The 25,440-nt window shown below is 40.5% G+C and overlaps 1 protein-coding gene across 1 annotated transcript in view; it reads left to right on the top strand.

The window, feature by feature from the left end:
• The window catches only part of MACF1 (microtubule actin crosslinking factor 1), a 311,201-nt gene that overhangs the window by 206,559 nt on the left and 79,202 nt on the right, over positions 1-25,440 (top strand). Inside the window, 14 exon segments of the mRNA XM_014560572.2 lie at positions 1,295-1,813; positions 2,593-2,769; positions 3,084-3,207; positions 4,021-4,229; positions 4,602-4,919; positions 9,682-9,848; positions 11,129-11,285; positions 13,135-13,252; positions 16,275-16,337; positions 16,971-17,212; positions 18,015-18,144; positions 18,833-19,032; positions 21,533-22,028; positions 22,721-24,192. Coding sequence (XP_014416058.2) covers positions 1,295-1,813; positions 2,593-2,769; positions 3,084-3,207; positions 4,021-4,229; positions 4,602-4,919; positions 9,682-9,848; positions 11,129-11,285; positions 13,135-13,252; positions 16,275-16,337; positions 16,971-17,212; positions 18,015-18,144; positions 18,833-19,032; positions 21,533-22,028; positions 22,721-24,192 — 4,392 coding nt within the window.

Genomic DNA, 25,440 nt, shown 5'->3' on the forward strand with positions numbered 1-25,440 from the left:
AGACTGCTATGTGTTTAGGGAACTTAGAAAACACATGGATCACCTATGTTAGTAGTGACACTGTTACAGCAAAGAAAACTGGTTCAGCTAGAATGCTTCTGTTGAACAGCCTGTGTGCCTTATTTTGTGTTAATAGGATTTCTGCCTCTTGCATGCTACTCCTACAGTTGGAAGACCCACTGTAGTGTGTACCCTAAAGCCATGGCAGTCTTAGCACAGAGCAGACATGGTTCCTCTGTCACAAGGAGCTTCCTGATACTGCTTGCTGGCAGCTCCATTCTAGGAAGGAAACTGCCTTACGTGTGGATGGATGAGAATGGGGACATCTGGGTAGTACTGGCGGTAGTACTGCCCCTCACTGTCTCTTTGGGCCAGATATATTTGTCACCCCAGCTTTCCTGAGATGACATTGGAAGCTGAAACTGTCAGGTTGCCTTTGTCCTTCTCTAGGGAGTTGCATAAACATTATAGATAATCAAGAACCTGGTGAGCTCCCACTGTCTTCTGTTGGACTCAGGAAGAACATTTTTAGAAACAAAGCAACAGCAGTCCTAAAAGAACTTATATTCCATTGTAATAGAAAAAAAGGTCTATGTGTAAGTGTTTAGATATAGCACATAAAAATAACAGTACAGATTACCTACAATATCCAGAAATGCAGTTTACTCTCACTAATGTACAAATTGTTTATTTAACAAGTTAATTTTCCAAGATCTTTCCTAGTAGGGAGAGCCTTTTTGGAGGTGTAAGTGACATATTTCATAGCTAGGTATTTGCAGTTTTTGTGTTGTCGTATGTATGACTTAATCCGGCTTACTCTCTCCTTCCATTAACGTGGGTAATTTTAATTGGCCATTTGTACCTTCTCTTGGACCTCGGGTAGTTCAGTGAAGAGGGTCAGGTTCTGGTCATAATGCGTCCCTTAACTACCTGCATGACCTCAGTCAAGACATTTAACATCTTTTTGGTATTCACTTATTCCATCTTTGACATGGGAATTATATTGTCTGCCTATGCTGTAGATAGTGCCACAAATCAGATAAGATAACACATGTAAAATCTCTTTGAAAATTGTAAAATCCTAGATGTGTCAATTCATCTGGGATTAGCATGTGGCATAATGCTTGCAGTGAGAGATATTGGTCATGTCTGAGCAGCTGGAAAAGTGGCCTGCTGAGCTCTCTCTCTACTTCTAGCTGTGATATCACCACGTTATTGTGGTATCCCTACTGATTGTCCTTTGTTTTGGGGGGATTTTTTTTTCTTTTCTTTTTTTTTTTTTTTTTTTTGCCAGGCCCATCACCAAGAATTGCTGTCTCAGCAGCAAAACTTCATCCTGGCCACCCAGTCAGCTCAGGCCTTCCTGGACCAGCATGGCCACAATCTCACAGCCGAGGAGCAACAGGTGCTGCGAGAGAAGCTGGGAGAGCTGAAGGAGCAGTATGCGGCTTCCCTGGCCCGGTCAGAGGCGGAACTGAAGCGGGTGCAGACGCTGCGGGATGAGCTGCAGAAGTTTCTGCAGGATCATCGCGAGTTTGAAAACTGGCTAGACCGGTCTGAGAAAGAGCTGGAGAACATGCATAAGGGAGGCAGCAGCCCCGAAACCCTTCCCGCCCTGCTGAGGCGGCAGGGGAGCTTCTCGGAGGATGTGATTTCTCACAAAGGAGACTTAAGATTTGTAACTATCTCAGGGCAAAAAGTCTTGGACACAGAAAATAGCCTTGAGGAAGGCAAAGAATCGTCAGCAACTGGAACCTTAGTGAAAGACAAGCTGAAGGATGCAACAGAAAGATACACCGCTCTCCATTCAAAGGTACCGGAGGGGTTCCTGGCAGGCCCGAGTGAAACGGTCACAGCAGTCCTCACGCAGCTGTGGGTGGTTTCGGGGGCTTACAGTAAGAACCTCAGGATGCAGTGAGCAAGTCAATTTGCATACTGACCAAGGGCCTCATGTCTTTATGAGCTCCACAGAAATGCCAATGTGGAGGCCCATGGGGTTATGCTTGATCCGAGCAATATCCCAGAGTATGTCTCACTCCCGTGGTGAAAGTGGAGGTGCTTGCCTCCCTGTATCCTGACCAGCAGGCATGGGCTCCCAAGAGACAGAGCACAAGGGAAACTGAACCAAGTACACAGCCTTTATTCCTGGACACAGCATCTAGGGTAATCCTAATCTTCCTTCCTGTCAGAGAACTCCCTTTAGCTCCCAAGATGTAGAATTCAGTCAGTTCTTCTTACCTATCTTGTGCTTTTTGCCAACATCTTTCACCCCCAAAAAGGAACATGTTTTATTCCTCAGTCCCCACCTTCACCTGCAACCTAATGTGTATTTTTTTGGTGGCTTATCATACAACTCACTAAGTCTTCCTGGGTATATAATAAAGTTGGGGTGAATACTATGGATCAAACCATTAGGACCCCACTTGTAGAAGATGGTTGCTACCCATCTGTCCATGGAGGCCCGCACTACCCTAAACCGTAGCTGCTGTCAGTTCCCTGTAACAACGCCAGGCCTCTTTGTACCATGCCTGGGAAGCTGCTGCCTGTGGCCCAACCTGCTTAAGCCTGCTTTCCCTGCTTTCTCTGGCACAGTGTACGCGACTGGGCTCTCACCTCAACATGCTGCTAGGCCGGTACCAGCAGTTCCAGAGCAGCACTGACAGCCTGCAGGCCTGGATGAAGGCTTGTGAGGCCGACGTGGAAAAGCTCCTCTCAGACACCGTTGCCTCTGACCCTGGGGTCCTGCAACAGCAGTTTGCGACGACAAAGGTGAGCCAGCAGGACACAGGCTGCATGGCTTAGAGTGCCCTCAAAGCAAAGCAGATGCTTGCATGGGTTAAAGGCAGTGGTTGGGATGCCTTGGATGAGATCTTATTCCTAAACACTTTAATCTAATGTCTGTGGCTATGGATAAACAGAAGTATTCTATAAAGCTGCTCAGTAGCTCTTGATTCCTAAAACCAGCTTTTTTTTTTTAAATGTCTGAAAAAAATTTTTATTGAAGTATACATAGTTGATTTGCCTAGAACCAGCTTTGATTACACACGCTGATTTTCCTTTTGTCCTTTTTCATGGACAAGCAGCAGTTGCAGGAGGAATTGGCTGAGCACCAAGTACCTGTAGAAAAGCTCCAAAAAGTAGCTCATGACCTCATGGAAATTGAAGGGGAGCCAGCCCCAGACCGCAAGCATGTTCAAGAAACAACAGGTATGAAGTAGCAATAGCAGGAGTGCGCCCCTAATTCCTAGTATGTACCTCTGCTCTGTGATACATCACATTGTGTTGTACACGTATGTGTGGTGCTGCTAGGGTAGGGGCTGAGGATATAAGCACAAGTAGCTCACCCTCTAATGAACTGTATTCTTGCACCATGGAAGGCCTTCACGGTCTGGCTTCAACCTTTTTCCCCAGGCGTTCTGCCTTCTGGCCACTCCCGACTTCTTCTCTTTCCCGAGTAAACTAGTCACTTCCTCATTACTTATCCCTAAAGTTTTTCCTGTTGCTTAGCTGCTAGCATTTTTTGAGGGCTTACCATGCATACTGGACTCTTGCTCATGCTTCAAGTTATAACTGGGAAGTTACTTCCTTTGTAAAGTCCTCACCATCATCCTCACCCCCAAGAAGAAGTAAAAGATAAGAAATCAACCTTCTTCCTTCGGACTTCTCTAGTATAGTACTCCGAGTACCCATATAGGAGTTATGGTTTTATTTTCATGGTCAGTTGTGATGTGCCTTCCTCTACCTCTGCTCTTTTTAGAGTTTTAAGGTTTGTAGAAGGTGGGGACTTTATTGTAATTATCTTTAGTCCTCAGCATTGAGCATAATTTCTGACACTTAGTAGATGCTAAATAAATTATGCTTATTGAATTTGGTTCAAATAGTGATGTATTTTAAGCTTATTCTTTGTTTGTCTTGATGTCTGTTGTAATTATGACTAACATGTGCAATTCAATATGTCCTTTTTGAAAGTGCGACACAAAAATAGTCTCCATCCTCTCTTCTCATGCCTTGATTTTCCAGATTCCATACTCAGCCATTTCCAAAGCCTCTCCAGTAGCCTGGCTGAGCGCTCTGCTCTGCTGCAGAAGGCAATTGCCCAATCTCAGAGTGTCCAGGAAAGCCTAGACAGCTTGTTGCAGTCCATCAAGGAAGTTGAAAATAACCTGGAAGAGGAACAGGTGGCGTCGCTGTCATCAGGAGTCATCCAAGAAGCCCTGGCCACTAACATGGTGAGACCTGTGCCCTAAGAGTTAGCATAGAGGGTATATTTGCCACATTCCATGATGACAGCATTCTGAAAAGGTATCAGGAGAAGAATTTGTTTCCGTGAATCTTCTAATAAGACTTAAAGATGACTTATCCATGTAAAAGTGTGTCTACTCAATTTCCAAACCATTGGTAAGCTTGAGGAAAAGTGGTGATAGCAGTCATTGGTGGCGTGGGGTGGAGAACTGAGGGCATAGATGGAATTCTGAAGGCTCATTTGAAATCCTCCAAACCTCCCTGAGGAGGTGAGCATGTAGTCATTAGAAGTTTTATTAGATTGTGGGTCAGATATCCTGGAATGATCCAGGCGCTGACAGATACGTTCTTGATGGCAGAAATTGAAGCAGGACATTGCTCGGCAAAAGAGCAGCTTGGAGGCCACCCGTGAGATGGTGACCCGATTCATGGAGACGGCAGACAGCACCACAGCTGCAGTGCTGCAGGGCAAACTGGCGGAGGTGAGCCAGCGCTTCCAACAGCTCTGTCTGCAACAGCAAGAAAAGGAGAGCTCCCTAAAGAAGCTTCTGCCCCAGGCAGAGATGTTTGAACATGTCTCTGATAAGCTACAGCAATTCATGGAAAACAGAAGTCGGATGCTGGCCTCTGGAAATCAGCCAGATCAAGATATTGCACATTTCTTCCAAAAGATCCAGGTGAGGAGAGATCTGCCAAGCTGGCAGAATAAAGGGAGATGAAGGGCAAGGGAAAATATCAACATTTACTGAACACATAATGTATCAGTCAGTGTACAGGGAACTTTACCTGCATTATCTTAAAGAGTTATCACAGCCATCCTGTAAGCTAGAGGTTGTTTGTCCATTTTTTAAAAACACAGCTTAGAGTCGTTTTTCACTCGTACTACGTATTCAACCCAGATTAGCAGGGATACTTAACTCGTCACAGTCACTCACTCTTTCAAGTTGATGGGAACTTCATCCTTTATATGCTTTCATAGTTACTGCTGCAGGTAATGACATTTACATGTCATTAGTCAAAGCAAGTTTCTCATGATCACACCAGACTTTCAACAGGGTGGAGTAATGTAATCCTACCACGTGCCTAGTAGGTGCAGAGCTGGAAATCTTTGGTGAAGCATTATTACCTCCTACAGATACGGATGTACTTCAGGGAGTAGAATGGCTGGTGTTGGTATATATATGCCTGTACTTCATTTAACCAAGTAGCAGTGAACTTGAGCTCCAGAACGGCTGCACCTGCTCACGTTCCCACCTATAGCATGTCCGCATTGCTGTATCCCCACATCGCCACCTTGGTTTATCCAACTACCTTTTCCATACCGTAGTATAATCTCATTGTTTTCTTTGGTTTTCTTTCCTAACTTTCTGCCTTTTTTTTTTTGAAAATTTTTAAACTTACAGAAAAGTAAAAGGAATGGCATGGTAAATACCATCATACTTTTCACCTGGATTCACCAATTAACTAACTGTTTTCTCTTTATGAATGTGTAGAAGAGTATCATAATGAACCCCCATATTCAATATTATCATTGTTCTTTTTATATGCAAACGTTTTCCCAAATGTGGTCAGCGGGAGCACCTTTAAGCTGTCTCCTGGTATCTTTGACATGACCTGTCCCTGTCAGTTATATGAGTGATCTCTTATTTTCCGACACAGCAAGATATTCCAGGCTTATCGTGTAATTCCCCTGTACCGTGCCTGAAATCACCTATTTCTCCAAAGAGCCCCATTTTTAGTGAGGGGTTGCATTTAAAAATTAGAATCCAGATACTAGATGTACTCCTGGGGTTTCATTGCTTCTAGGTCCTTTCAGTGGAGAGGGCTAGGAAATCTTTGAAAGTTTTTTATATCATGTTCAGACTGATAATCCAATTCCAACTCAAATCATAGAATTCTTCCTCCGTTCCCTGTTCATAGCTTCCTTTTCCTATAGGGAGAACCCTAGTTTCCAACAACCTTAAGGTATTATTTGCTTTGTCTTACAATAAAATAAGGTCGCTTTGGAATTACACTATTTCTACCAATAACAAGCCTACTAAATAAAATTCAAGATTTCTTTAGATTTCTTTTTGTCCTTAGACTATGACCTACTATATACTGTGTTCAAAGTTACCTGAATTTTTTTTCCTGTGATTTCATTTATAATTAGATTCCTTTCTTTCTATTTGTATTCAACCTCAGAATTTTATTTTTCTTAAGTTTTATTTTTAAATATGTAAAACATTAACATATCTCAAAAGTCAAAACTTTTCAGAAAGTTATACTTAGGGTATAGAAGAGTGAATAAGGATACACTGTCTTCCCTGTCTCTTACATCTTGTTCTTTTTTTTTTTTTTTTTTTTAATTGAAGTATAGTCAGTTTACAGTGTTGTGTCAATTTCTGATGTACAGCATCTTCCATCCTGTTCTCATTCACCCCCACAGGTTATGGGTTTCTGGTTTATTATTTCTACTTTTTTTTCCAAAGAAAACATACCATTTTTCATTCTTCCTTACACAAAAAAGTACATTATATAATCTTTTGCACTTTACTTTTTCACTTAATATGTCCTGGAAATCACTTAATCCATAGAGGTCTTCCGCTTTTTTTAAACTATACATTTGTTGTGAGGATGAACCATAGTTTATTCCCCCAGACTCTCATTCTGGTTTTTTCCAAAACCACCAATTCTGGTTGCTTTTAGAAATAACACCACCGTGAATAACTTTGTGTATTTCCCCCATATTATTGGAAGTATAGCTTCAAATAAGTTCCTACAGTGGAATTGTTGCATCAAAGGATAAATGGCTGTGTGGTTCTGTTCCATGTGGCCAAGTACCCCTCCCTGAGGAGTCCCACCAGCAATGTATGAGAGCACCTGTTTCCCCTGTAGCCTCACCAACAAAATGTGGTTTTAATTTTTTTTTGTTTCTTCTCTGAGTGAAGTTGAGTGTGTTTTTATACATTTAAGAGACATTTATTTATAAACTGTTGGTTCATGTCTTTTGCCATTTTCTGTCAAGAGTTTAGTCTTTTTTTTCTTTCAACTTAAAAGAGTTTTACATGCGGGGAATTAGTTCTTTATATGTGATGTGTTAGAAATACTTTTTCACAATTGGTCCTTTGTCTTTTGACTTTGCTTATGGTGTTTTCGGCTATGTAAAAAATTTTTTTTTTAATTTTTACACAGTAGATTTTGTCATTCTTATTTTGATTGAAGTATAGTTGAAAATCAATTATGATGTTAGTTTCAGGTGTGCAGCATAGTGACTCAACATTTAAATACATTACAAAATTATCATGATAAGGCCAGTACCGTCTGTCCCCATTCGAAGTTATTACAGTATTATTAACTATATTTCTTATGCTGTGTATTACATCCCCATGACTTATTTATTTTATAACTGACAGTTTGCACCTCTTAATTCTCTTCACCTATTTCACCAAGCCTCTTATCCTTTTCCTCTCTGACAATCACCTGTTTGTTCTCTGAATTTATGAGTCTGTTTTCATTTAGTTTTGTTTGTTCATTTGTTTTGTTTTTTAGATTTCACATATAAGTGAAATCATACAGTATTTGTCTTTCTCTGTCTGACTTATTTCACTTAGCATGACACACTCTGGGTCTATCCATGTCATCACAAGGGTGACAAGATTCCTTGCTGATTTATGGCTGAGTAATATTCCATTGTGTATATGTATACCACATCATCTTTATCCATGTGGATTTATATTTTGGGCTCTTTATTCTGTTCCATTGACATATATGTCTGTTTTTGTGCCACCAGCATACCATTTTGATTATTATAGCTTTGTAATATAGCTTGAAGTCAGAGGCATCACTGTTTCATTGAAGATTTTTTTTTTATTGAAGTATAGTCAATTTACAATGTTGTGTTAATTTCTGGTGTACAGCAAATTGATTCAGTTTTATATACATATTCTTTATCCATTCATCTGTCAATGGACATTTAGGTTGCTTCTGTGTCTTGGTTGTTGTAAATAGTGCTGCTATGAACATTGAGGTGCATATATCTTTTGGTTTCATTTTTTTACACTTGAATATTTAACAATTTAAGTTTATTCCAAGGTATGATGTGAGGATGAATACAAGTTCATCTTTCTCTAAAGTTCTGTCTAGTTTTCCCAATAACTTTTATTTGATAAGTCCATCTTTATTTACCACAGTGATTTGAGAGTCCATCTTTATCATATACAAAATGTCTTATGTATTCAAGTCTATTTCTGGATTTTCTTTTTCTTTTTTGGGAGGGTAATTAGATTTACTAATGTATTCATTCATTCATTCATTCATTTAATGGAGGTACTAGGGATTGAACCCAGGACCTTGCATGTGCTAAGCATGTGCTCTACCACTGAGCTGTATCCTCCCCCTCTTATTTCTGAATTTTCTATTCTGTTTCACTAATCTTTCTTTTCACTAGCCATACCATACTATTTTTAATTCTAGAGGGTTTATGGTTTGTTTTACTATCTGGTAAAGTTAATCTCCCCTATTCCTTTTTTTTTTTTTTTTTTTTTTTCTTTTCTAGGAGTTTTCGTAGCTATGATTGTACATTTATTTTTCCAGGTGAACATTTGAATCAGCTTTATTAGTAATAGAGGAAAAATGTTGGTATTTTAATTTGGGTCACTTTACTTATTCACATGTGTGTATATGCACCCATATACATACATACATATCTTTAGGAACGTCTTTCCATTTATTCAAGTCTGTTTTTGTGTCTTTCAGAAGTGTTTTAAAGTTTTATTCATAAAGATTTTGTATGTTTATTGTTAGTTGATTCCTAAAATTGTACTTTTTGTGTTGCTATTATAAATGAATATTTACTCTTGATTTTTATATGTTAGTTTTATGTTCTGCTCCCTTAGTGGATTACTTCATTGTTTAATTTTGTTGTATTGTTGATACTCTTAGACTTTACAACTGTACTTACATATATTCTGAAAATATAGTTTTACCTCTTCTTTTCAAATTCTTATGCCACAGATTGTTTTCTCTTGTTGTGTGGGCTTATATTGTCAATACAACGTTAAATAGTAGTGAAGAATGTGTTACAAACAGACTATAGAAGCTTAGCTTAAGATCACAAGCTAGTAAGCCATGACAAAGCCATGACTGAATTTCAGGTCTTTTTCACTCCCCAAACCTCCATTCTTTTTATTCTGTCGTGCTGCCTTCAGAATCTTTGAACATCAGTTTAAAGGAGACAAGACTCCTTTGAAATTCCTAGCCACTCTTGGGCAGTTTGGAGAAATCCTACATATGTAGTGTTTTGATCTAACAGGTGAACATGCCTCTTTTCTTGTTCTGTCTTTTTCTACAGATTTGGGAGAACTTGCCCCACCTTTAATCTAGATATCTCTCATTCTTTAAAGTCTATTTATTTATATGGATCGGAGGATTTGATACATTTCCTTGTTTGTTTTACAGGAGCTCAATTTGGAAATGGAAGACCAACAGGAGAACCTGGATACTCTCGAGCACCTAGTCACTGACCTGAGCTCCTGTGGCTTTGCACTGGACCTGTCCCAGCACCAGGACAGAGTGCAGAGCCTCAAAAAGGACTTTGCAGAGCTGCAGAAGACAATTAAAGAGAGGTGAGTTTTCATAGGTGGGGGTTAGTGTCGTGGAGCTAACTTTTTCTTGCTATTGAATGAAATGATTTCTCTTCCTTCCTCCTTCACCAGAAAAGATGGCATCAAGAACTCTACTACTGAGCCATAGGAGATTAAAAAGTGCCTCTTTCAGACAAAGCTACTCAGTCAGCTTGATGCTTAGTGGTTTTTCTGTTACTAAATAATGATTTCATTCTCAGTCATGGGGCTCAGTTCCCCCTTTGCACAATAAAAAGTCCGGGTCACCAGACCAAACAACAAGTTTCAGGCAGCAAGTAGGATTGTGACAGGATTTGACATAATGAGAAAAACTGGAAGAGACTTCCCAGACATAATTAAGGGTTATATTGGCACTCACCCTGCTTACTTTGACCATTTATGTTGATGTTTTAGAGGAGTTTCTAGATTCTTCTTTTAATGCAGACATGGGAATATATGACAAAGGTGGCTGACTTCAGGTTGTCAGATGACTGTTGAAAAGCCATGATTCCCCCATCAGAAAGCTTCACTTGGGTTTAAGGGCTTGATAAAACTTCTCTTGTTTAGCCATAAATACCTCGATTTAGCAGTTGACTGCTTTAGTGACTAGAGGAAAACAGTTGCTCAAATTACCACTGTAAGCAGTGGGTTATTTAGTGTAGGGAAAGGGGACGGGACACAGGCCAAGAAGGCTTTGTTTTTCTTCCCCTCTGCTGAGGGCCTTTTAGCTGTGTGAAGAACCAGGATCTCTGGCTTGAAGTCTGATAGATGTGACCATTCCCAAAACTTAATTTCCAGATTGAATTCTTCTTTCTCCTTGATTTATTTTATTCATTGGTGTACTTAACCTAACTTCTCTGTACCTCAGTTTTGGCAACCTTCCTTGCTAAAGAAATTAGCATTTGAATTAGGCCTTGAAAGAGTCAAACACCTAAAAAGTAGCAGAGCTGGACTCGAGATCCAAAGCCTGCATTCTTTCCATTGTATCATAGTACCTAAATAGCAGGCTCCCTTTAGTTTTCCTCACTTTCACTTTAGCCTAGAGTAAGATTGAAGACTCCTTTCCCCAGAAATGTCCAAACAAGGGCAACAGATTCCTTAGTTTGATGCTCTCCTACATTGTATGTAGCTGTTTAGCCAAAGCTGCCATGGAAAAGATTATGGGAAGGAAAGTCCCTTTTAGAAAACTGATGCTTTGAGTCCTAGAATGAACCTAGTTTTAGTTCAAGTTGACTTCTTTACAAAGCTTAGTTTAACAAGTAACAAAATGTCTCCATTGACAGAGAGGAAGATGCGTCATCTTGCCAGGAGCAATTGGATGAATTCCGGAAGCTGATTAGGACTTTCCAGAAATGGCTGAAGGAAACTGAAGGGAGTATTCCACCTGCAGAGACTTTCTTGAGTACTAAAGACCTGGAAAAACAGATTGAACACCTGAAGGTAGGTGAACAAAAGGATCTCCAGCAATCGGGCTAGACAGCAGCCTGGAAGCTTGTATGGACTCATCTCCAACTGTGATGGGGAGGTGGTGTGAGAAATCCAAGTTACCCGTCTGTATCAGAAAGGCATTCCTCCATTCTCTTCATGTGATTCCCACCTATCCCAATCCAAGCACTGAGCAGCAAAACATCTCCTATTTAAAAAACAAAACCTAAAAAATAACCTGGGAATAATATCTGTAAAGTTTCAGGTGTTTGGGGGATGCCTCTTATGCTGTGGTGGGTCATAAAAAAGATGTATCAAAGTCCAGTCTTGAGAGGATAACACTCTCATTGTATGTTTGAGAATTAAACAATTACATGTGAGCTAGTAACCAGATATATGATCAGGAAACTGAAGAGAGAAGATCTGGTACTGCATCTAATAATAGAAGAGTTAGACTCAGATGCTTGGAAGGTACCTACAAGGGTAGGATCAACCTTTCTCCCATCTGCTACAGAATCCTGTGTCCATTAACTTTGATTCATAGTCATCCAGCCTCTATTTGCACCTCTAATGTATTTCTTTTTGTTGAAACCAGCCTCCAACTAACTCTCATGCTTTGTCCTTATTTTCTTAGTGAAACAGGATTTCTCTTGAGCAGATGAAAGAATTTGATCGCTTTCACAGAGAGTATGCCAGGAGCATGTGCTGTAGGGAATTCCCTAGGACAGAGGTTCCCCAGTTTCTTGATTCACAGTGCCCTTTGTGTTTCAAGAAAATTTTCACGGCATCTCAAGGTCAAAACAAAACAAAACAAAACAAAAAATAAAAAACCTCACTTGCTAAGTGGTCAGGTCCAAATAACAGGAGTTGTTCACATGGTGTCCAACAGATGTCACTGTGTTTCCCTCAAAAATTTAAAATATCCTGTGAGTCAGTGCATAGTTTGGGAACTGTGGCTCTTTGGAATCAAGAGTGACTAATAAAAGCACTGACAAGCTCTGAATGGACAAGGTTCAGTTGGAAATTTGGCAGCGTGAGCTTGCCAGAGGTTCATGGCTCTGTGTCTTTCTCTGCTGCGGTTCGGCAGCTTGAAGTCAAAAGCAGACTTAAATGGATTGTCAGGGAAATTCAGTGTGAGGGAAGGGACTGAAGGCTCAGATGGTGTCCCTGCTTTGAAAGGAGCAGAATTCCACAGCTTAGAGACGACATGACCAGATGCCTTTGTCTTAGACCAGATGCCATTGTCTCCTACGGCTTTCTGTGTGCTTAGCCCTCTGACTTCAAACCCAGTACAAGGTTCCCTTGAAAATGCAAAGTGTAGCCTATAATTCTTTATATTTCTCTACATCTCAGTATCCTCATTTTACCCTCCAATTACCATTTCCTTTTTATTCTTTACACGTACAGTGCTCCCTTTGTCCACCTGGCCAGCTCTTAACTCCAAGCTTTCCTCCCTCTAGGCAGAGTTTGATGTGTCTCCTTTTGTGCTCAGAGTTGGTGGCTGTCCATACTTCTATAATAGCATTTATCACATTATAAGGCAATTGATAATCTGAGCTCTTGGTTTAGGAACTGTATCATAGTCCTATTTTGTATCCCCAGTGTTTGGCACGATGCCTGGCCTATAGTAAATGCTCAAAAAATATTTACTTGATGAATGAATGAGTGAGAAGGTCCTGAATATTCCAGAATGTCATTCTCCCACACCTTGGCTGGCTAAACCATGATCTTGAAATGGCTAAATAAAGGAGGATGGTTGCTTAATGCTTATCAAAACTTAAGGGAGTACATGTAGAACAAGTGTCCCTACTTATAAAGAGAAAGCCTCTAAATACTACATTTTGCCATCTTGTTCTTTAAACAGGGTCTCCTAGGTGACTGGGCAAGTAAGGGAACTTTGGTAGAAGAAATCAACTGCAAAGGTACTTCTTTAGAAAATCTCATCATGGAGATCACAGCACCTGATTCCCAAGCCAAGACAGGTGAGTTCAGGCTCTTAAAAATGTGGTGAATAAGCATCATTCTTTTCTTTGGTCTGTAGTGATGACCTTTTACTTAATAAAAGTCAGAATCAAGATTAGATATGAGAACCAAGGGGGTTTCACAAAGCAGTCTTCCCCCTCAAGCTGATCTGTTTTCCCATTTGCTTTATAGCATTGCTCCATTTTGCAAAATCCCTTCCCGTGATGGGAAAAAGTAAAGGGACTAGTTGGCCCACTTAGAACTGTCAAAAGAATGCAGAAGGATTAAAGAAGGATTTCCATCTTGAAGAATTTCTCTCTTTTAAATATGTGGATGGAATGGCTATGTATTAACTTTAAATTGGGGTCAGCCCTGGAGTGTTTAAGTATATCTTGAGAAAAGCTAGGATTTTAGGAGTCAGTATTGGTACACTGGGGACTGGCACACTTCTTGGAAGTACACACAAAGACTGTGCCCAGATACATGAATAATCTCTGCCTGCAAATTAAATCTTTCAAACAAAATGCGTTATGAGCTCATAGTCACTTGCTGGCTGTTAATTGGAATCTCATAGGTTTTATTACCAAACTATGTTAATGCATTCCTATAGTCACTTAAATAGTAAGGGAAAAGGTTATTTTCTTTTTTCTTCTTGAGAATGGCTACTTTCCCGTTGTATCCTAAAGTTTAAAAATCTGTTGGAACGACCCAGAAGTGACATTTCAGGGAATTGGTGATTTTTAAATTCTAACACTTAAACTTCTGAGTTCAGTGATTTATTAGTGTGTGGCTTAATCAGCAGGCAAACCTTTTCTATAAAGGGCCATATGTAAATATTTTAGGCTTGTGGGCCATGTGGTCTCTGTCACACTACACATCTCTGCCATTGTAGCACAAAAGCAGTCACAGATAATATATAAATGAATGGGTGTGGCTGTGTTCCAGTAAAACTTTATATACGGAAACAGGCAGAGGGACAGATTTGGCAGGTGGAGTAAAGTTTTGTGACTCCTGGACTAGATCAGCGGTTATTCAAACTTTTTAAAGTACTAGAATCTTTTTTAAAAATAAATCTCATATAGAACTCTACAATATAAAACAAAAATATTTTGTTGGCATAAATTTCCCTTATAAGTGGATTTACAGCATTTATCTACTATGAAATCTATCAGTAAGGGATATTGAGACTGTCTTAGTGCATATAAAAATTTTAAAAAGAATTTTTGGATGACAGCTTCATTATTTCATTTATTTCTCTCTTTCTCTCTCTCTCTTTTTTTTTTTTTTTTTTTTTTGTTTGCGTTGTATCCAGAAAATACGGTTCTCACAGATAAATAGTTGTAAATGATAGCACATTTTAAAAGTTCACTTTACAGTATGAACTGTTGAGAATTCTGTTATTACACAGTTCTACCCTGATGAGAGCCTGCACTGAGTAGATGTACCTCAACCTTTTTGTCATTTTATTTAATGTAATACACGTGTGCTATGGGTGTTATTCTTTGTACATGAGTGGACGTGTGTAAGTTTGAATATTATAAAGTGCTAGTGAAAAACTACAGCTTTTCCCATTAGTGACACTCAAGAAGAAATTTAAATGTGTGTGTAGAGGTGCAGGAGCTACTTTATTTTCCCGCCCAAATCAGCATAAATTGATTGTACCTACTGGTTTAAAATGTGGTGTTCAACATAGTTGAATGTGCATGTTTTATTGCCATTTCTAAGTACTTAGAAATATATTCTGAATGTTGAAGTTAAACCAAACATTTACAGAGGCCCTAAAACACCTTCATAAAGTGCTTGGGAACCAGTTTGAAGATCCCTAGCCTTGAGTGCTCTAGAAGTTCTCTTCCATCTCCGGAAAGCCGTCAGTGTTCTGGTTCTTCACGTTCACGTAGCTCTTCTGGTTTCATAAAGAGCTTCCGTACACACTGCCTCACTGCCTCTTGCCAGTAACCCTGTGAGAGATGTCAGCATAGGTCGTGTTATTTTCATATCCCAGAGAAGATACTGACGTCTGTCCACAGATTAAGGCTCACGTACAGAATTAGTGACAGTCTTGACTAGGACCATCTTCTCCGAATTACTAGTCCAGTTTCTTTTTGGCCATCATCACACTGCGGTGGAATATCTTTCTGTTTGATCCATTTTTTATTTGAAAATACAATAATGTTAACATTTAAAAGCTTTTTAGAATCAATATTTTCTGATATAACCTTGCACATGACTTCTTCCACAGTGAAATCAGTGCACATGAGAGTTTTATTCTGCCCTTTGAATGTAACCTTATGATCATGACTGTTCTTCATATTTCTGTATCATGTTTACAGTTACGTGATCTAATTTTTACTTACCTAGGATATTCCTGAAACACAAGGCATAAACTTGGGGAGGATATAGGCGAAATCGTAATTAGAAAAAGAACCATAGGCCCTAAACAGAATTTATGGGAATATTTATGAGCCAGATTTATTGGTGCTTAGAATTTCTGTCTTCTGGTGTGAGAAGGGGAGCAGAAAGTCATGAAAGAAAAGACAGGGCATCTTTTGAAACAATATAAGAAGGGCTCTTTTTAATGTCTTTAGTAAAAGAATGCTGCTTTTTTATGTCCTTAATTGTACTTATTATTCATTTTTATTATGTTGAAGAACATTGATGTTAAAGTTGAACCTTTTCGGCTGTATTATAAATCCTCATTCCAAAGTATGTCAAATCCATTCTGAAGATTTAGTGAGTTTACTAATACTTGCTTCAGAAAATTAGGGCAAGATCCAAAGAATTCGAGTTGGAGATTTAAGAAGAGAATTTGGATTTCCTCTAGAAAGGATTAGTAATCGTTACTGCTAAGGAGTTGAAACACCTCCAGAGACACTGTTGCCTGGCAGCTAAAATGATTTGTCTCTTTCCATGAGTATGTTGTCTTGTGCTGTGTTAACTGCCTGACACCTGAGCTTAAAGTGAGTGCCAAAGAATAATTCAGTGCCTGTATGTATTCCTAACACGTTTGTCTTGCCCTGTTTGTCTCTCTGTCCTTCTGCTCAGGTTCCATACTGCCCTCTGTAGGAAGCTCTGTAGGCAGTGTAAACGGATACCACACCTGCAAAGGTGAGAATGCCATTTCCAAGTGCCTCTTTGTTGGGTGTATTAGGACAGTGTTCATGTTTGCATCTGTGTGTTTCCATGTGTGTGAAGAACTGCTGCCAGGATGGGAGTGAGGGTAAGAATCTGGGCAGAAGCAACCGTGATGTCTCTTTGTTGCTAGCTGGAGGCTAAACAAGTTGGCAGCCAGTGAAATAAATGCACCAAGCAAATAAACTGGACCACCAGATTGGAAGGAAATGTATGCAAATCTTTGAATGATAAAGAAGCTATACTTGAGGTAGTCTAGTCTAGCCCTCAGCCTCCCAGCTAGGTGACTTCTCTGTAGTTTGAAGAAGAGGAAGTGGAAGAATGCCCCAAATCCTTCCCTCCCTTCACTTTTGCTGCTCCCATGTTTACTTAGCATTTTATTTATACACCTAAGTATATAATGCCAAAATCAGAAAGCAGATTAATGAGAGCTCTTTTGCTTTTGTATGTATGCAAACAGGAACTTGTATGTGATTTAGCGGGAAGATAATCTCTAGTTCACTAGAAGCAGTAAGAGAGATACTTAATCCTGATGAATAATTTAGTGAGGAGCCAGTGGGGATACTTGGAGAGCTATTCCCAGTCTGATTTCTGTTTCTGTGATGCTAGATCTGACGGAGATCCAGTGTGACATGTCAGATGTAAACTTGAAATACGAGAAACTTGGGGGAGTACTTCGGGAGCGCCAGGAAAGTCTTCAGGCTGTCCTCAGCAGAATGCAGGAAGTTCAGAAGGAGGCAAGCTCAGTGCTGCAGTGGCTGGAATCAAAAGAGGAAGTCCTGAAAGGCATGGATGCCTCTTCATCTCCAACCAAGACAGAGACAGTGAGAGCCCAAGCCGAATCTAACAAGGTGCTGTGGTCACGTTAACTGTATCCCAGACACTAAGAGGAAGGGGCTGTTGTATGAGTGTTCCTGCCTGAGCCCAGGGGCCTGAGAGAGAGACATGGCCAACCACCCAGGCTGTGAGGAGCAGCTTTTTTGACTTTCAAGTGATTGATATGCCTAAACTCTTCCAGAGAACTTTCTTACTTATGAAATTAGAAATTGTTATAAATCAGACTGAGCAACAAACAGCAGATCTGTTTGCAGAAGAATAACCCTCCCCAGAAGCATTAGTTCTCTGAAAATGGGATCTCATTTTCTGTGTGATGGTACAAGCCAGGCCATTCTCATCAAAGCACCTTTCCAACTCCGGGAGGGATCTAAGCAGCCATGCTCGCAGTTCATTCTTAAGGTTGACATGTAAGATTAGGAAAAATGTCAGAAGAAATAAAGTCCTATAAAGATTTTTCACCTCAAATTTTTATATTCCAGTTGAGCCTAGTATTTAATCTCCCACAGCTGTGTAAACATGCCATCACTGTCATCATTGTCATCATCAGATCTCGGCACCCTTAGTTTATAGGGATTAGTCATTTTATTATTGGGTTACTAAGGTGTTGTACATAAAAGAAATTCAGATCCTGCCATCTAGATTTTCCTGTTAAATAAAAATTGAAGCAGAAGAGTTAAGTATCTTAAAATCACAAAACAATTCACGAATAGAAGCAGAAGTAGAGCCTATAATTGGCGCCCAGTCTTCCCATCATTTCCTCCCTGCTTGGTTTCCTGTCCAGAAATCTCATGACATATGTGGTGTTCTTTCTCCTAGGCCTTCCTGGCTGAATTGGAACAAAATTCTCCAAAAGTCCAAAATGTAAAGGAAGCCCTGGCTGGATTACTGAAAACATATCCCAACTCGCAAGAAGCAGAAAACTGGAAGAAAGTGCAAGAGGAGCTCAGTACGTTACAGAATCACTAAACTGCTTGTCTTCAAAGCAAATACAGGATTTCAGTACATTCAATAAACAGGGATTATTTTTAGTTAATTTTCATAAGCAAGAGGGCCAGATAGGGTTAGTGAATAATGAGCCTGATTACGGAAAAAATTTAGAGATTCCACTCAAAGTGTCAGAAGTTTGGCTTTCTTGGGCAAGTCAGACCAACAATCTGCTGTGACAAAGAGAACACTGATGATAAAAATGAAAAATGGGAAATAATCTAAACACTCAATGAAGGAATTAGATAAATTATGCTGCATTCATAATATTGAACTATAAATGATGTAGATAAATATGTATTGCTATGAAAAATCTCATTGGCATGAACAATGTTGATGATGTAGTAAGTTGAGAAACAGGTTATAAAATAATATGCTTATAGCATAAGATATTTTACATGCATTATGTATGTAGTTCTGTGCAATTTTATCTCATGGGTAGTTTCATATAAGCACCACCACAATCAAAATACAAAACTGTTTGTTACTTTAGCTAAGATCAAGTGCAGTTTATTTTTAACTTAAGAAAATACTTAAATAATGCTCCAGGGATCATTTCCTCTAGTATATTAGGAACATAATTTAGGGACTAGGCCAGTGGCTGATGAGAATTAAAAAAAAAAATACATTCTCTCATTTCCTCTCTTCAGATTCCCAGTGGGAAAGGGCCACTGAAGTGACAATGGCTCGGCAAAGGCAGCTGGAGGAATCTGCAAGTCATCTGGCATGCTTCCAGGCTGCAGAATCCCAGCTCCGGCCCTGGCTGATGGAGAAGGAACTGATGATGGGAGTGCTGGGGCCCCTGTCTATTGACCCCAACATGCTGAATGCACAAAAGCAGCAGGTCCAGGTGAGCAGTATGGCTGAATACTCCAGAGCAAAGAAATCAGAGTCATGTGAACCTGGGTTTGAATGCCACTCTCAACAAGTAGATTTAGATGTCCCTGGACCAGTCATTTAACTTCTCAGAGTCTCCATTTCCTCACTTTAAATGAGATGTTTGTAAGATCTTTATCATGGTCCCTGCTCAAGAGTAAACATTCAATAACTATAGTATTAATATCCTTGGCAGAGGCAGTAGAGTGAGCAGATGTGAGAATCGGAACTCCTGACTAAATGGTAGAATCACATTTTATTTTTAATCCCCAGTGGTAGTGATCCCTATTGCTTCATGCAATATCATATATCTGGTGGCTTCACTCAAAGATTTTCTGCTGATCAGACCTCAAAAAATTGATTTAAGTGCCTCACATCTAGAAATTTAGGTTAGTTCAATTATGTCATCTCTAGTGTAATTATGCCTAGAACCTTCCTTTGTTCTGTATCCTTCCCCAAACTTGTTCTGATTCTTTTCACCACCCACCAAGTACCCTAAGTTAAGGCCTACGAGTAAGTTTTGAAGGAACACTTTCTTTTAACCCCTGCATCTAATTAATTACCAAGTCCTATTTACTCCAGTTATAAATATTTTTTCTAATCCAGTGGTTTTCAAACTTTTTGATCTCCAAGCCATTTTACACTCTTAAAAATTATTGAAGACCCCAAAGAGCTTGTGTTTATCTACTGATATCTAATTGAGATTAACTATATTGAAATTGAAGAATTTTTAAAATATGTATTTGTTAAATAATTTTAAAACAATAGTAATAAAACCATAACATTAACATAAGTAACATTTTTATGAAAAAATGTTTTCCAAAATGTACAAAATTGAATAAGAGTGTCATTGTTTTATATCTTTGCAAATCTCTTTAATGTCTGGCTTAATGGAATATTCTCATAGATTTTCATGTCTGCCTCTGCATTCAGTCTGTTGTGATATCAGATGTCATGTAGCCTCTGAAAAACCTCTTTGAATATTTGTGAGAGAGTAAGAGTTTTAAAAGGCGGATGACATTTTATTATTATTATGAAAATAGTTTTTACCTCACTGACTTCATGCAAGGGCCTCAGGACTCCCAGAGGCCACCAGACCATAATTTGAGAACCACTGTTCTAAACTCTTCTCCATTCTAAATGCCTTAGGTACGCTGGATCTCAGGCCTGTACCATTGCAACAACATGCTGAAGGGCTTCTTGGTCTAGTTTATCCTCCACACAATTATCAAATCATCCCTTTAAATCATATATCTGAATATATTAAAACACTTCTGTGGCTCTTGGTTTACTATTGGACAAAATTCGAGTACCTGCTGACGTGGTACATGCGTGGCCTGGTTTGCCTTGCCAGCTTTTCCCCATTTACCCAGGCTTCTTCCCACGCCAGATAATGGGTTCTTTCCTGATCACACTGCACTCATATGTCGCGATCTCTGTGCCTTTGCTAATCCCAGGCCCTCCTTGAAACCAGCCTCACTCTGTTCACTTGGAGAACTCATGTATCCTTTATAGTACCATCTGTGAAACCTTTCCTGATTTCTCCCTTCTGCTTTTGTCTCCTCTGAGGAATTAACCACCTTTACTTCTTGCTTTCACAGTTCTAAGTTCACATCAGCATTTTATCATTTTTACTTTCATTACATTCTATCATAGTTCATTACTTACACAGCTGTTTTTCCTTCAGGTCGTGTCATATTTATTTTTATATAGTGTAAGTGCTGAGTACTTTCCATAAGTTTTCTTATGTCACCCTACGACAGCCAAGTGAGTAGTTTACTATCCTCATTTTATAGATGAGAAAGCTGAAATTTGGAGAACTTCTAAAAACATGCCTAAGTTTATACAGCTAGCAAGTGATAGAGTCAGGATTTGAACCAGGCTGTCTGACTTCAGAGCCCATAATCCCAACTTTTTTGATGAGTGAAACAGTGGATAGAAAAGAATGAAAAGGAGTGGTACTTGTTTTAAAAAGCAAGTTATTCAGTTGTACTGCATTATAATGTACAGATTAGATGTGCTGTTGGAACTTCGAGAAAGGAACTAATAAGAAAAGCAGAGGCATTGAGAGTTGAAATGGCAAGCCCAGCCAGTAACGTAGCTGACTCTGGGGACCAAGCTCCCAATTCACAGGTCTGGGTTTTGCCTGACAAAGCTGATGAGTGCCAATCCAGAAAACAAACTGTGGTTTCCCAACCCAGGCCAACCTTATTAACTGATGTTGAAACAGTATAGGGCAAATAAGGAAAAGAAATAAAATAGACACAATCAATGATCCTTTTAAAACAGGTTTTTATTAAGCAATTGTTAAAAGTGATACTGCATTTTCCTGGTAGCCTGGTCCTTGGAGTTTTCTGGTTTATTTTCAGAAGGAGTTGGCACTACTTGGCACGATCCAAAGTCAGTTTTTATTTTGACACTGTTTTTAGACCTGCCTTTTCTCTCTAAACATCTTGGTGTCATTTCTATTACAGTTTATGCTGAAGGAATTTGAAGCACGTAGGCAACAGCATGAGCAGCTGAACGAGGCAGCTCAGGGCATCCTAGCAGGCCCTGGAGATGGCTCTCCATCCACCAGCCAAGTACAGAAGGAACTCCAGAGCATCAATCAGAAGTGGATTGAGCTGACTGACAAACTCAATTCCCGTTCCAGCCAAATTGACCAAGCTATTGTCAAAAGCACCCAGTACCAGGAACTACTCCAGGACTTGTCAGAGAAAGTGAAGGCAGTTGGACAGCGACTGAGTGGCCAGTCAGCCATTAGCACCCAACCTGAAGCTGTGAAGCAGCAATTAGAGGAGACCAGTGAGATTCGATCTGATGTGGAGCAATTAGACCACGAAATTAAGGAGGCACAAACCCTCTGCGATGAACTTTCAGTGCTCATTGGTGAGCAGTACCTCAAGGATGAGCTGAAGAAGCGTTTGGAGACAGTTGCCCTGCCTCTCCAAGGTTTAGAAGACCTTGCAGGTACATTGGGTGAGGAACACACTGCTGCCATTATCAGTGGCAAGCCAAAAGAAGGCATGGGTTAGTGGTCATCCCAAAAATCTAGGGTGACCTTTAAGTAGCTTTTGGACTCAGAATAGCGTTCCCTTATCCCTTTGTCCAGCTAGTGAAAATTGCCTTGGTCATTACACATTGATTGGGCACTAGCAACTTGTGAAGCTTTACCGTAATCCTAGAGATAAGAGTACCCATATAAACTTAGCCAGCAGGTAGAGATTCATGCTCATAGATGTACTTAGAGGTGGAGTTACATACATACTTTCGCTGATACTCGTTTTCTTTAGACTGTGCAGTTATGCGCACACACACAGACACCATATGTACAAAATCAGAACATGTCCTAGACTTAATTATCATGGCCTTGCACAAAAAATTTTTGTCATTAACTTTTTGCCTCTTTTTCTAGAAACATTAAGGCTTTTTACCAGCTTAGAAGTTAAAAGTTTGCTTCTGTTACTTAGATCACCTTACAAGGTTGATGTGAGGATTAAATAGGATAGAGTACATGAAGGAGCCTAGCTCCGTGCTTCTTGTATGGTAGGCCCTCAGTTAAGCATGATTTCCTGTCCCTAAGATAAGCCGATGTACTCTCAGCTAACATTTTAGATGCCATGTTCAGACTTGATGATTTAAATTTGATTTTCTCATTTCAGCTGATCGCATGAACAGACTCCAGGCAGCTCTTGCCAGCACCCAGCAGTTTCAGCAAATGTTTGATGAGCTGAGAACCTGGTTGAATGACAGACAAAGCCAGCAAGCAAAAAACTGCCCAATTTCTGCAAAACTGGAGCGGCTACAGTCTCAGCTACAGGAGAACGAAGAGTTTCAGAAGAGCCTTAACCAGCACAGTGGTTCCTATGAGGTGATTGTGGCAGAAGGAGAATCCCTGCTTCTCTCGGTGCCCCCTGGAGAAGAGAAGAAGACTCTACAAAACCAGCTGGTTGAGCTCAAGAGCCACTGGGAAGAGCTTAGCAGAAAAACTGCAGACAGACAAGCCAGGCTCAAGGACTGTCTGCAGAAAGCTCAGAAATACCGGTGGCACGTGGAGGACCTCGTGCCATGGATAGAAGATTGTAAGGCCAAGATGTCTGACTTGCGGGTCACTCTGGACCCCGTGCAGCTGGAGTCCAGTCTCCTGAGATCAAAGGCTATGCTGAGTGAGGTGGAAAAACGTCGCTCTCTGCTGGAAATACTCAACAGCGCTGCTGACATTCTCATCAACTCTTCGGAAACAGATGAGGACGATATTCGGGATGAGAAGGCTGGGATCAACCAGAACATGGATTCCATTACAGAAGAGCTACAGGCCAAAACAGGGTCCCTTGAAGAAATGACTCAGAGGCTCAAGGAGTTCCAGGAAAGCTTTAAGAACATTGAAAAGAAAGTTGAAGGGGCCAAACATCAACTCGAGATCTTTGACGCTCTTGGCTCTCAAGCCTGCAGCAACAAGAACCTGGAGAAGCTGAGAGCCCAGCAGGAAGCGCTGCAAGCCCTGCAGCCACAGGTGCGCTACCTGAGGGACTTCACTCAGGGCCTCGTGGAGGACGCCCCGGATGGGTCCGATGCTTCCCAGCTTCTGCATCAAGCTGAGGTCGCCCAGCAAGAGTTCCTAGAAGTGAAGCAAAGAGTGAATAGTGGCTGCCTGGCAATGGAAAACAAGCTGGAGGGGATCGGCCAGTTTCACTGCCGAGTCCGAGAAATGTTCTCTCAACTGGCAGACCTGGACGATGAGCTTGACGGCATGGGTGCTGTCGGCAGGGATGCTGACAGCCTCCAGTCTCAGATTGAGGACGTCCGGCTGTTCCTCAGCAAAATCCAAGCCCTCAAGCTAGACATAGAGGCCTCTGAAGCAGAGTGCAGACAAATGCTGGAGGAAGAGGGGACCCTGGACTTGCTGGGTCTCAAGAGGGAGCTAGAAGCCCTGAACAAACAGTGTGGCAAACTGACGGAGAGGAGTAAAGCTCGCCAGGAGCAGCTGGAGCTGACCCTGGGCCGAGTGGAGGATTTCTACCAGAAACTGAAAGCTCTCAATGACATGACCACAGCGGCCGAGGAGGGAGAGGCCCTCCAGTGGGTCGTGGGGACCGAGGTGGATGTCATCAACCAGCAGTTAGCAGATTTTAAAGTAAGTCCTGCCCTTGTTTTTTAACCTTTTTCTGTCTAATATATGTATTTCTTTTCTTGTAACTGGGAAGCCGATTGAGTAGACATCTTCACTTCTGTCCCTGGTTTCATTCTTCTCACTTCTGTCACCATTAAAGCATACAGTTTGGAGACTAAACAGTCTCTTGGACATCTGGGCAACTGGTTTGGATCTTTTTTATTGTAATTTATTTCAATATGTATGATCAATTAAGGGTATAGAAAGAAATGTCCAAACCTTATTTCTTACTCTTAATAATCTCCTCTTGTGATTTGTTAAAATTTCAAGTTACCTGATTTTATAACAGCAGTGAGTGTGTTTTGAGGGCCCTGTTTTTCAAACTGAGATATGAGAAACCTTAAGATAGACATGGGCTCATCTTCTTAAAGTATGGGGTTTTTTCACAGCTTTCGAGGGAAAATTGTTGATGTATTATGAAATAAAATACAAAATTCTCATGAATTATTAAGACAAAACATGACACTTCAAAGAAATTTTCCACTTGCATCAAGTAGTGCTTGCAACTCCGCCCCAAACTCCCCAGGAACACACGGTCCCTGCCTGTGGGGGAGTTTGAGAAGCACCGCCTTAATTGCAGAAGTGTTTTGTTTCTTTGCCTGAGTCAGAATTTCCAGTCCTGAGATTTTGCGAGTCTATATTAAAACAGGGGAAGATGAGAGGAGTTGACTCAAAAGTGCGAATTTACCGGGTTGGGGCTTGGAACTCAGTGCTGGCCACTGGGTCTTGGCTCTCACTGTATGAGCTTTTCACACCAAGATTTACCTAAAAGTGCCTCGCTCCCCTGCGGGTGGCCTGTTTGTTGCTCTTTCCTTCTTGGTGCGTTGAGTAGATTTGGAAGGATACTTCCATCACTGTGATAATTATTCCCACTTACACAGTAACTAATGCTCCTGCCATCAGAGTTAATTTGTTCTCTCAGAGCCTCTGCCTACCAGGATTCTTTCTGTTAAAAACATGGATGGAAAGATGGTGTTGATGCCAGATCACAGTCATGTGGCCCTGAGAAAGGTCACACGTTTGTAGACAAGATCCAGGTGTAGAAAGGTGACTGTTTCAGAAGGGCCTCTCTAGCTAAGGGGATAGATACTCAGCACCAAGGTGGGACGCTGGCTGAAGACCCCCTTACAGTGTTTGGAGACAGTGCAGTTTGGAGCAACACAAGTCATTGTACTTGGGATCCTTGAGACGCTGGGTAAAGAAAGGGTCTGT

The sequence above is a fragment of the Camelus ferus genome, chromosome 13 (assembly GCF_009834535.1).
Source record: "Camelus ferus isolate YT-003-E chromosome 13, BCGSAC_Cfer_1.0, whole genome shotgun sequence".
NCBI lineage: Eukaryota > Metazoa > Chordata > Mammalia > Artiodactyla > Camelidae > Camelus > Camelus ferus.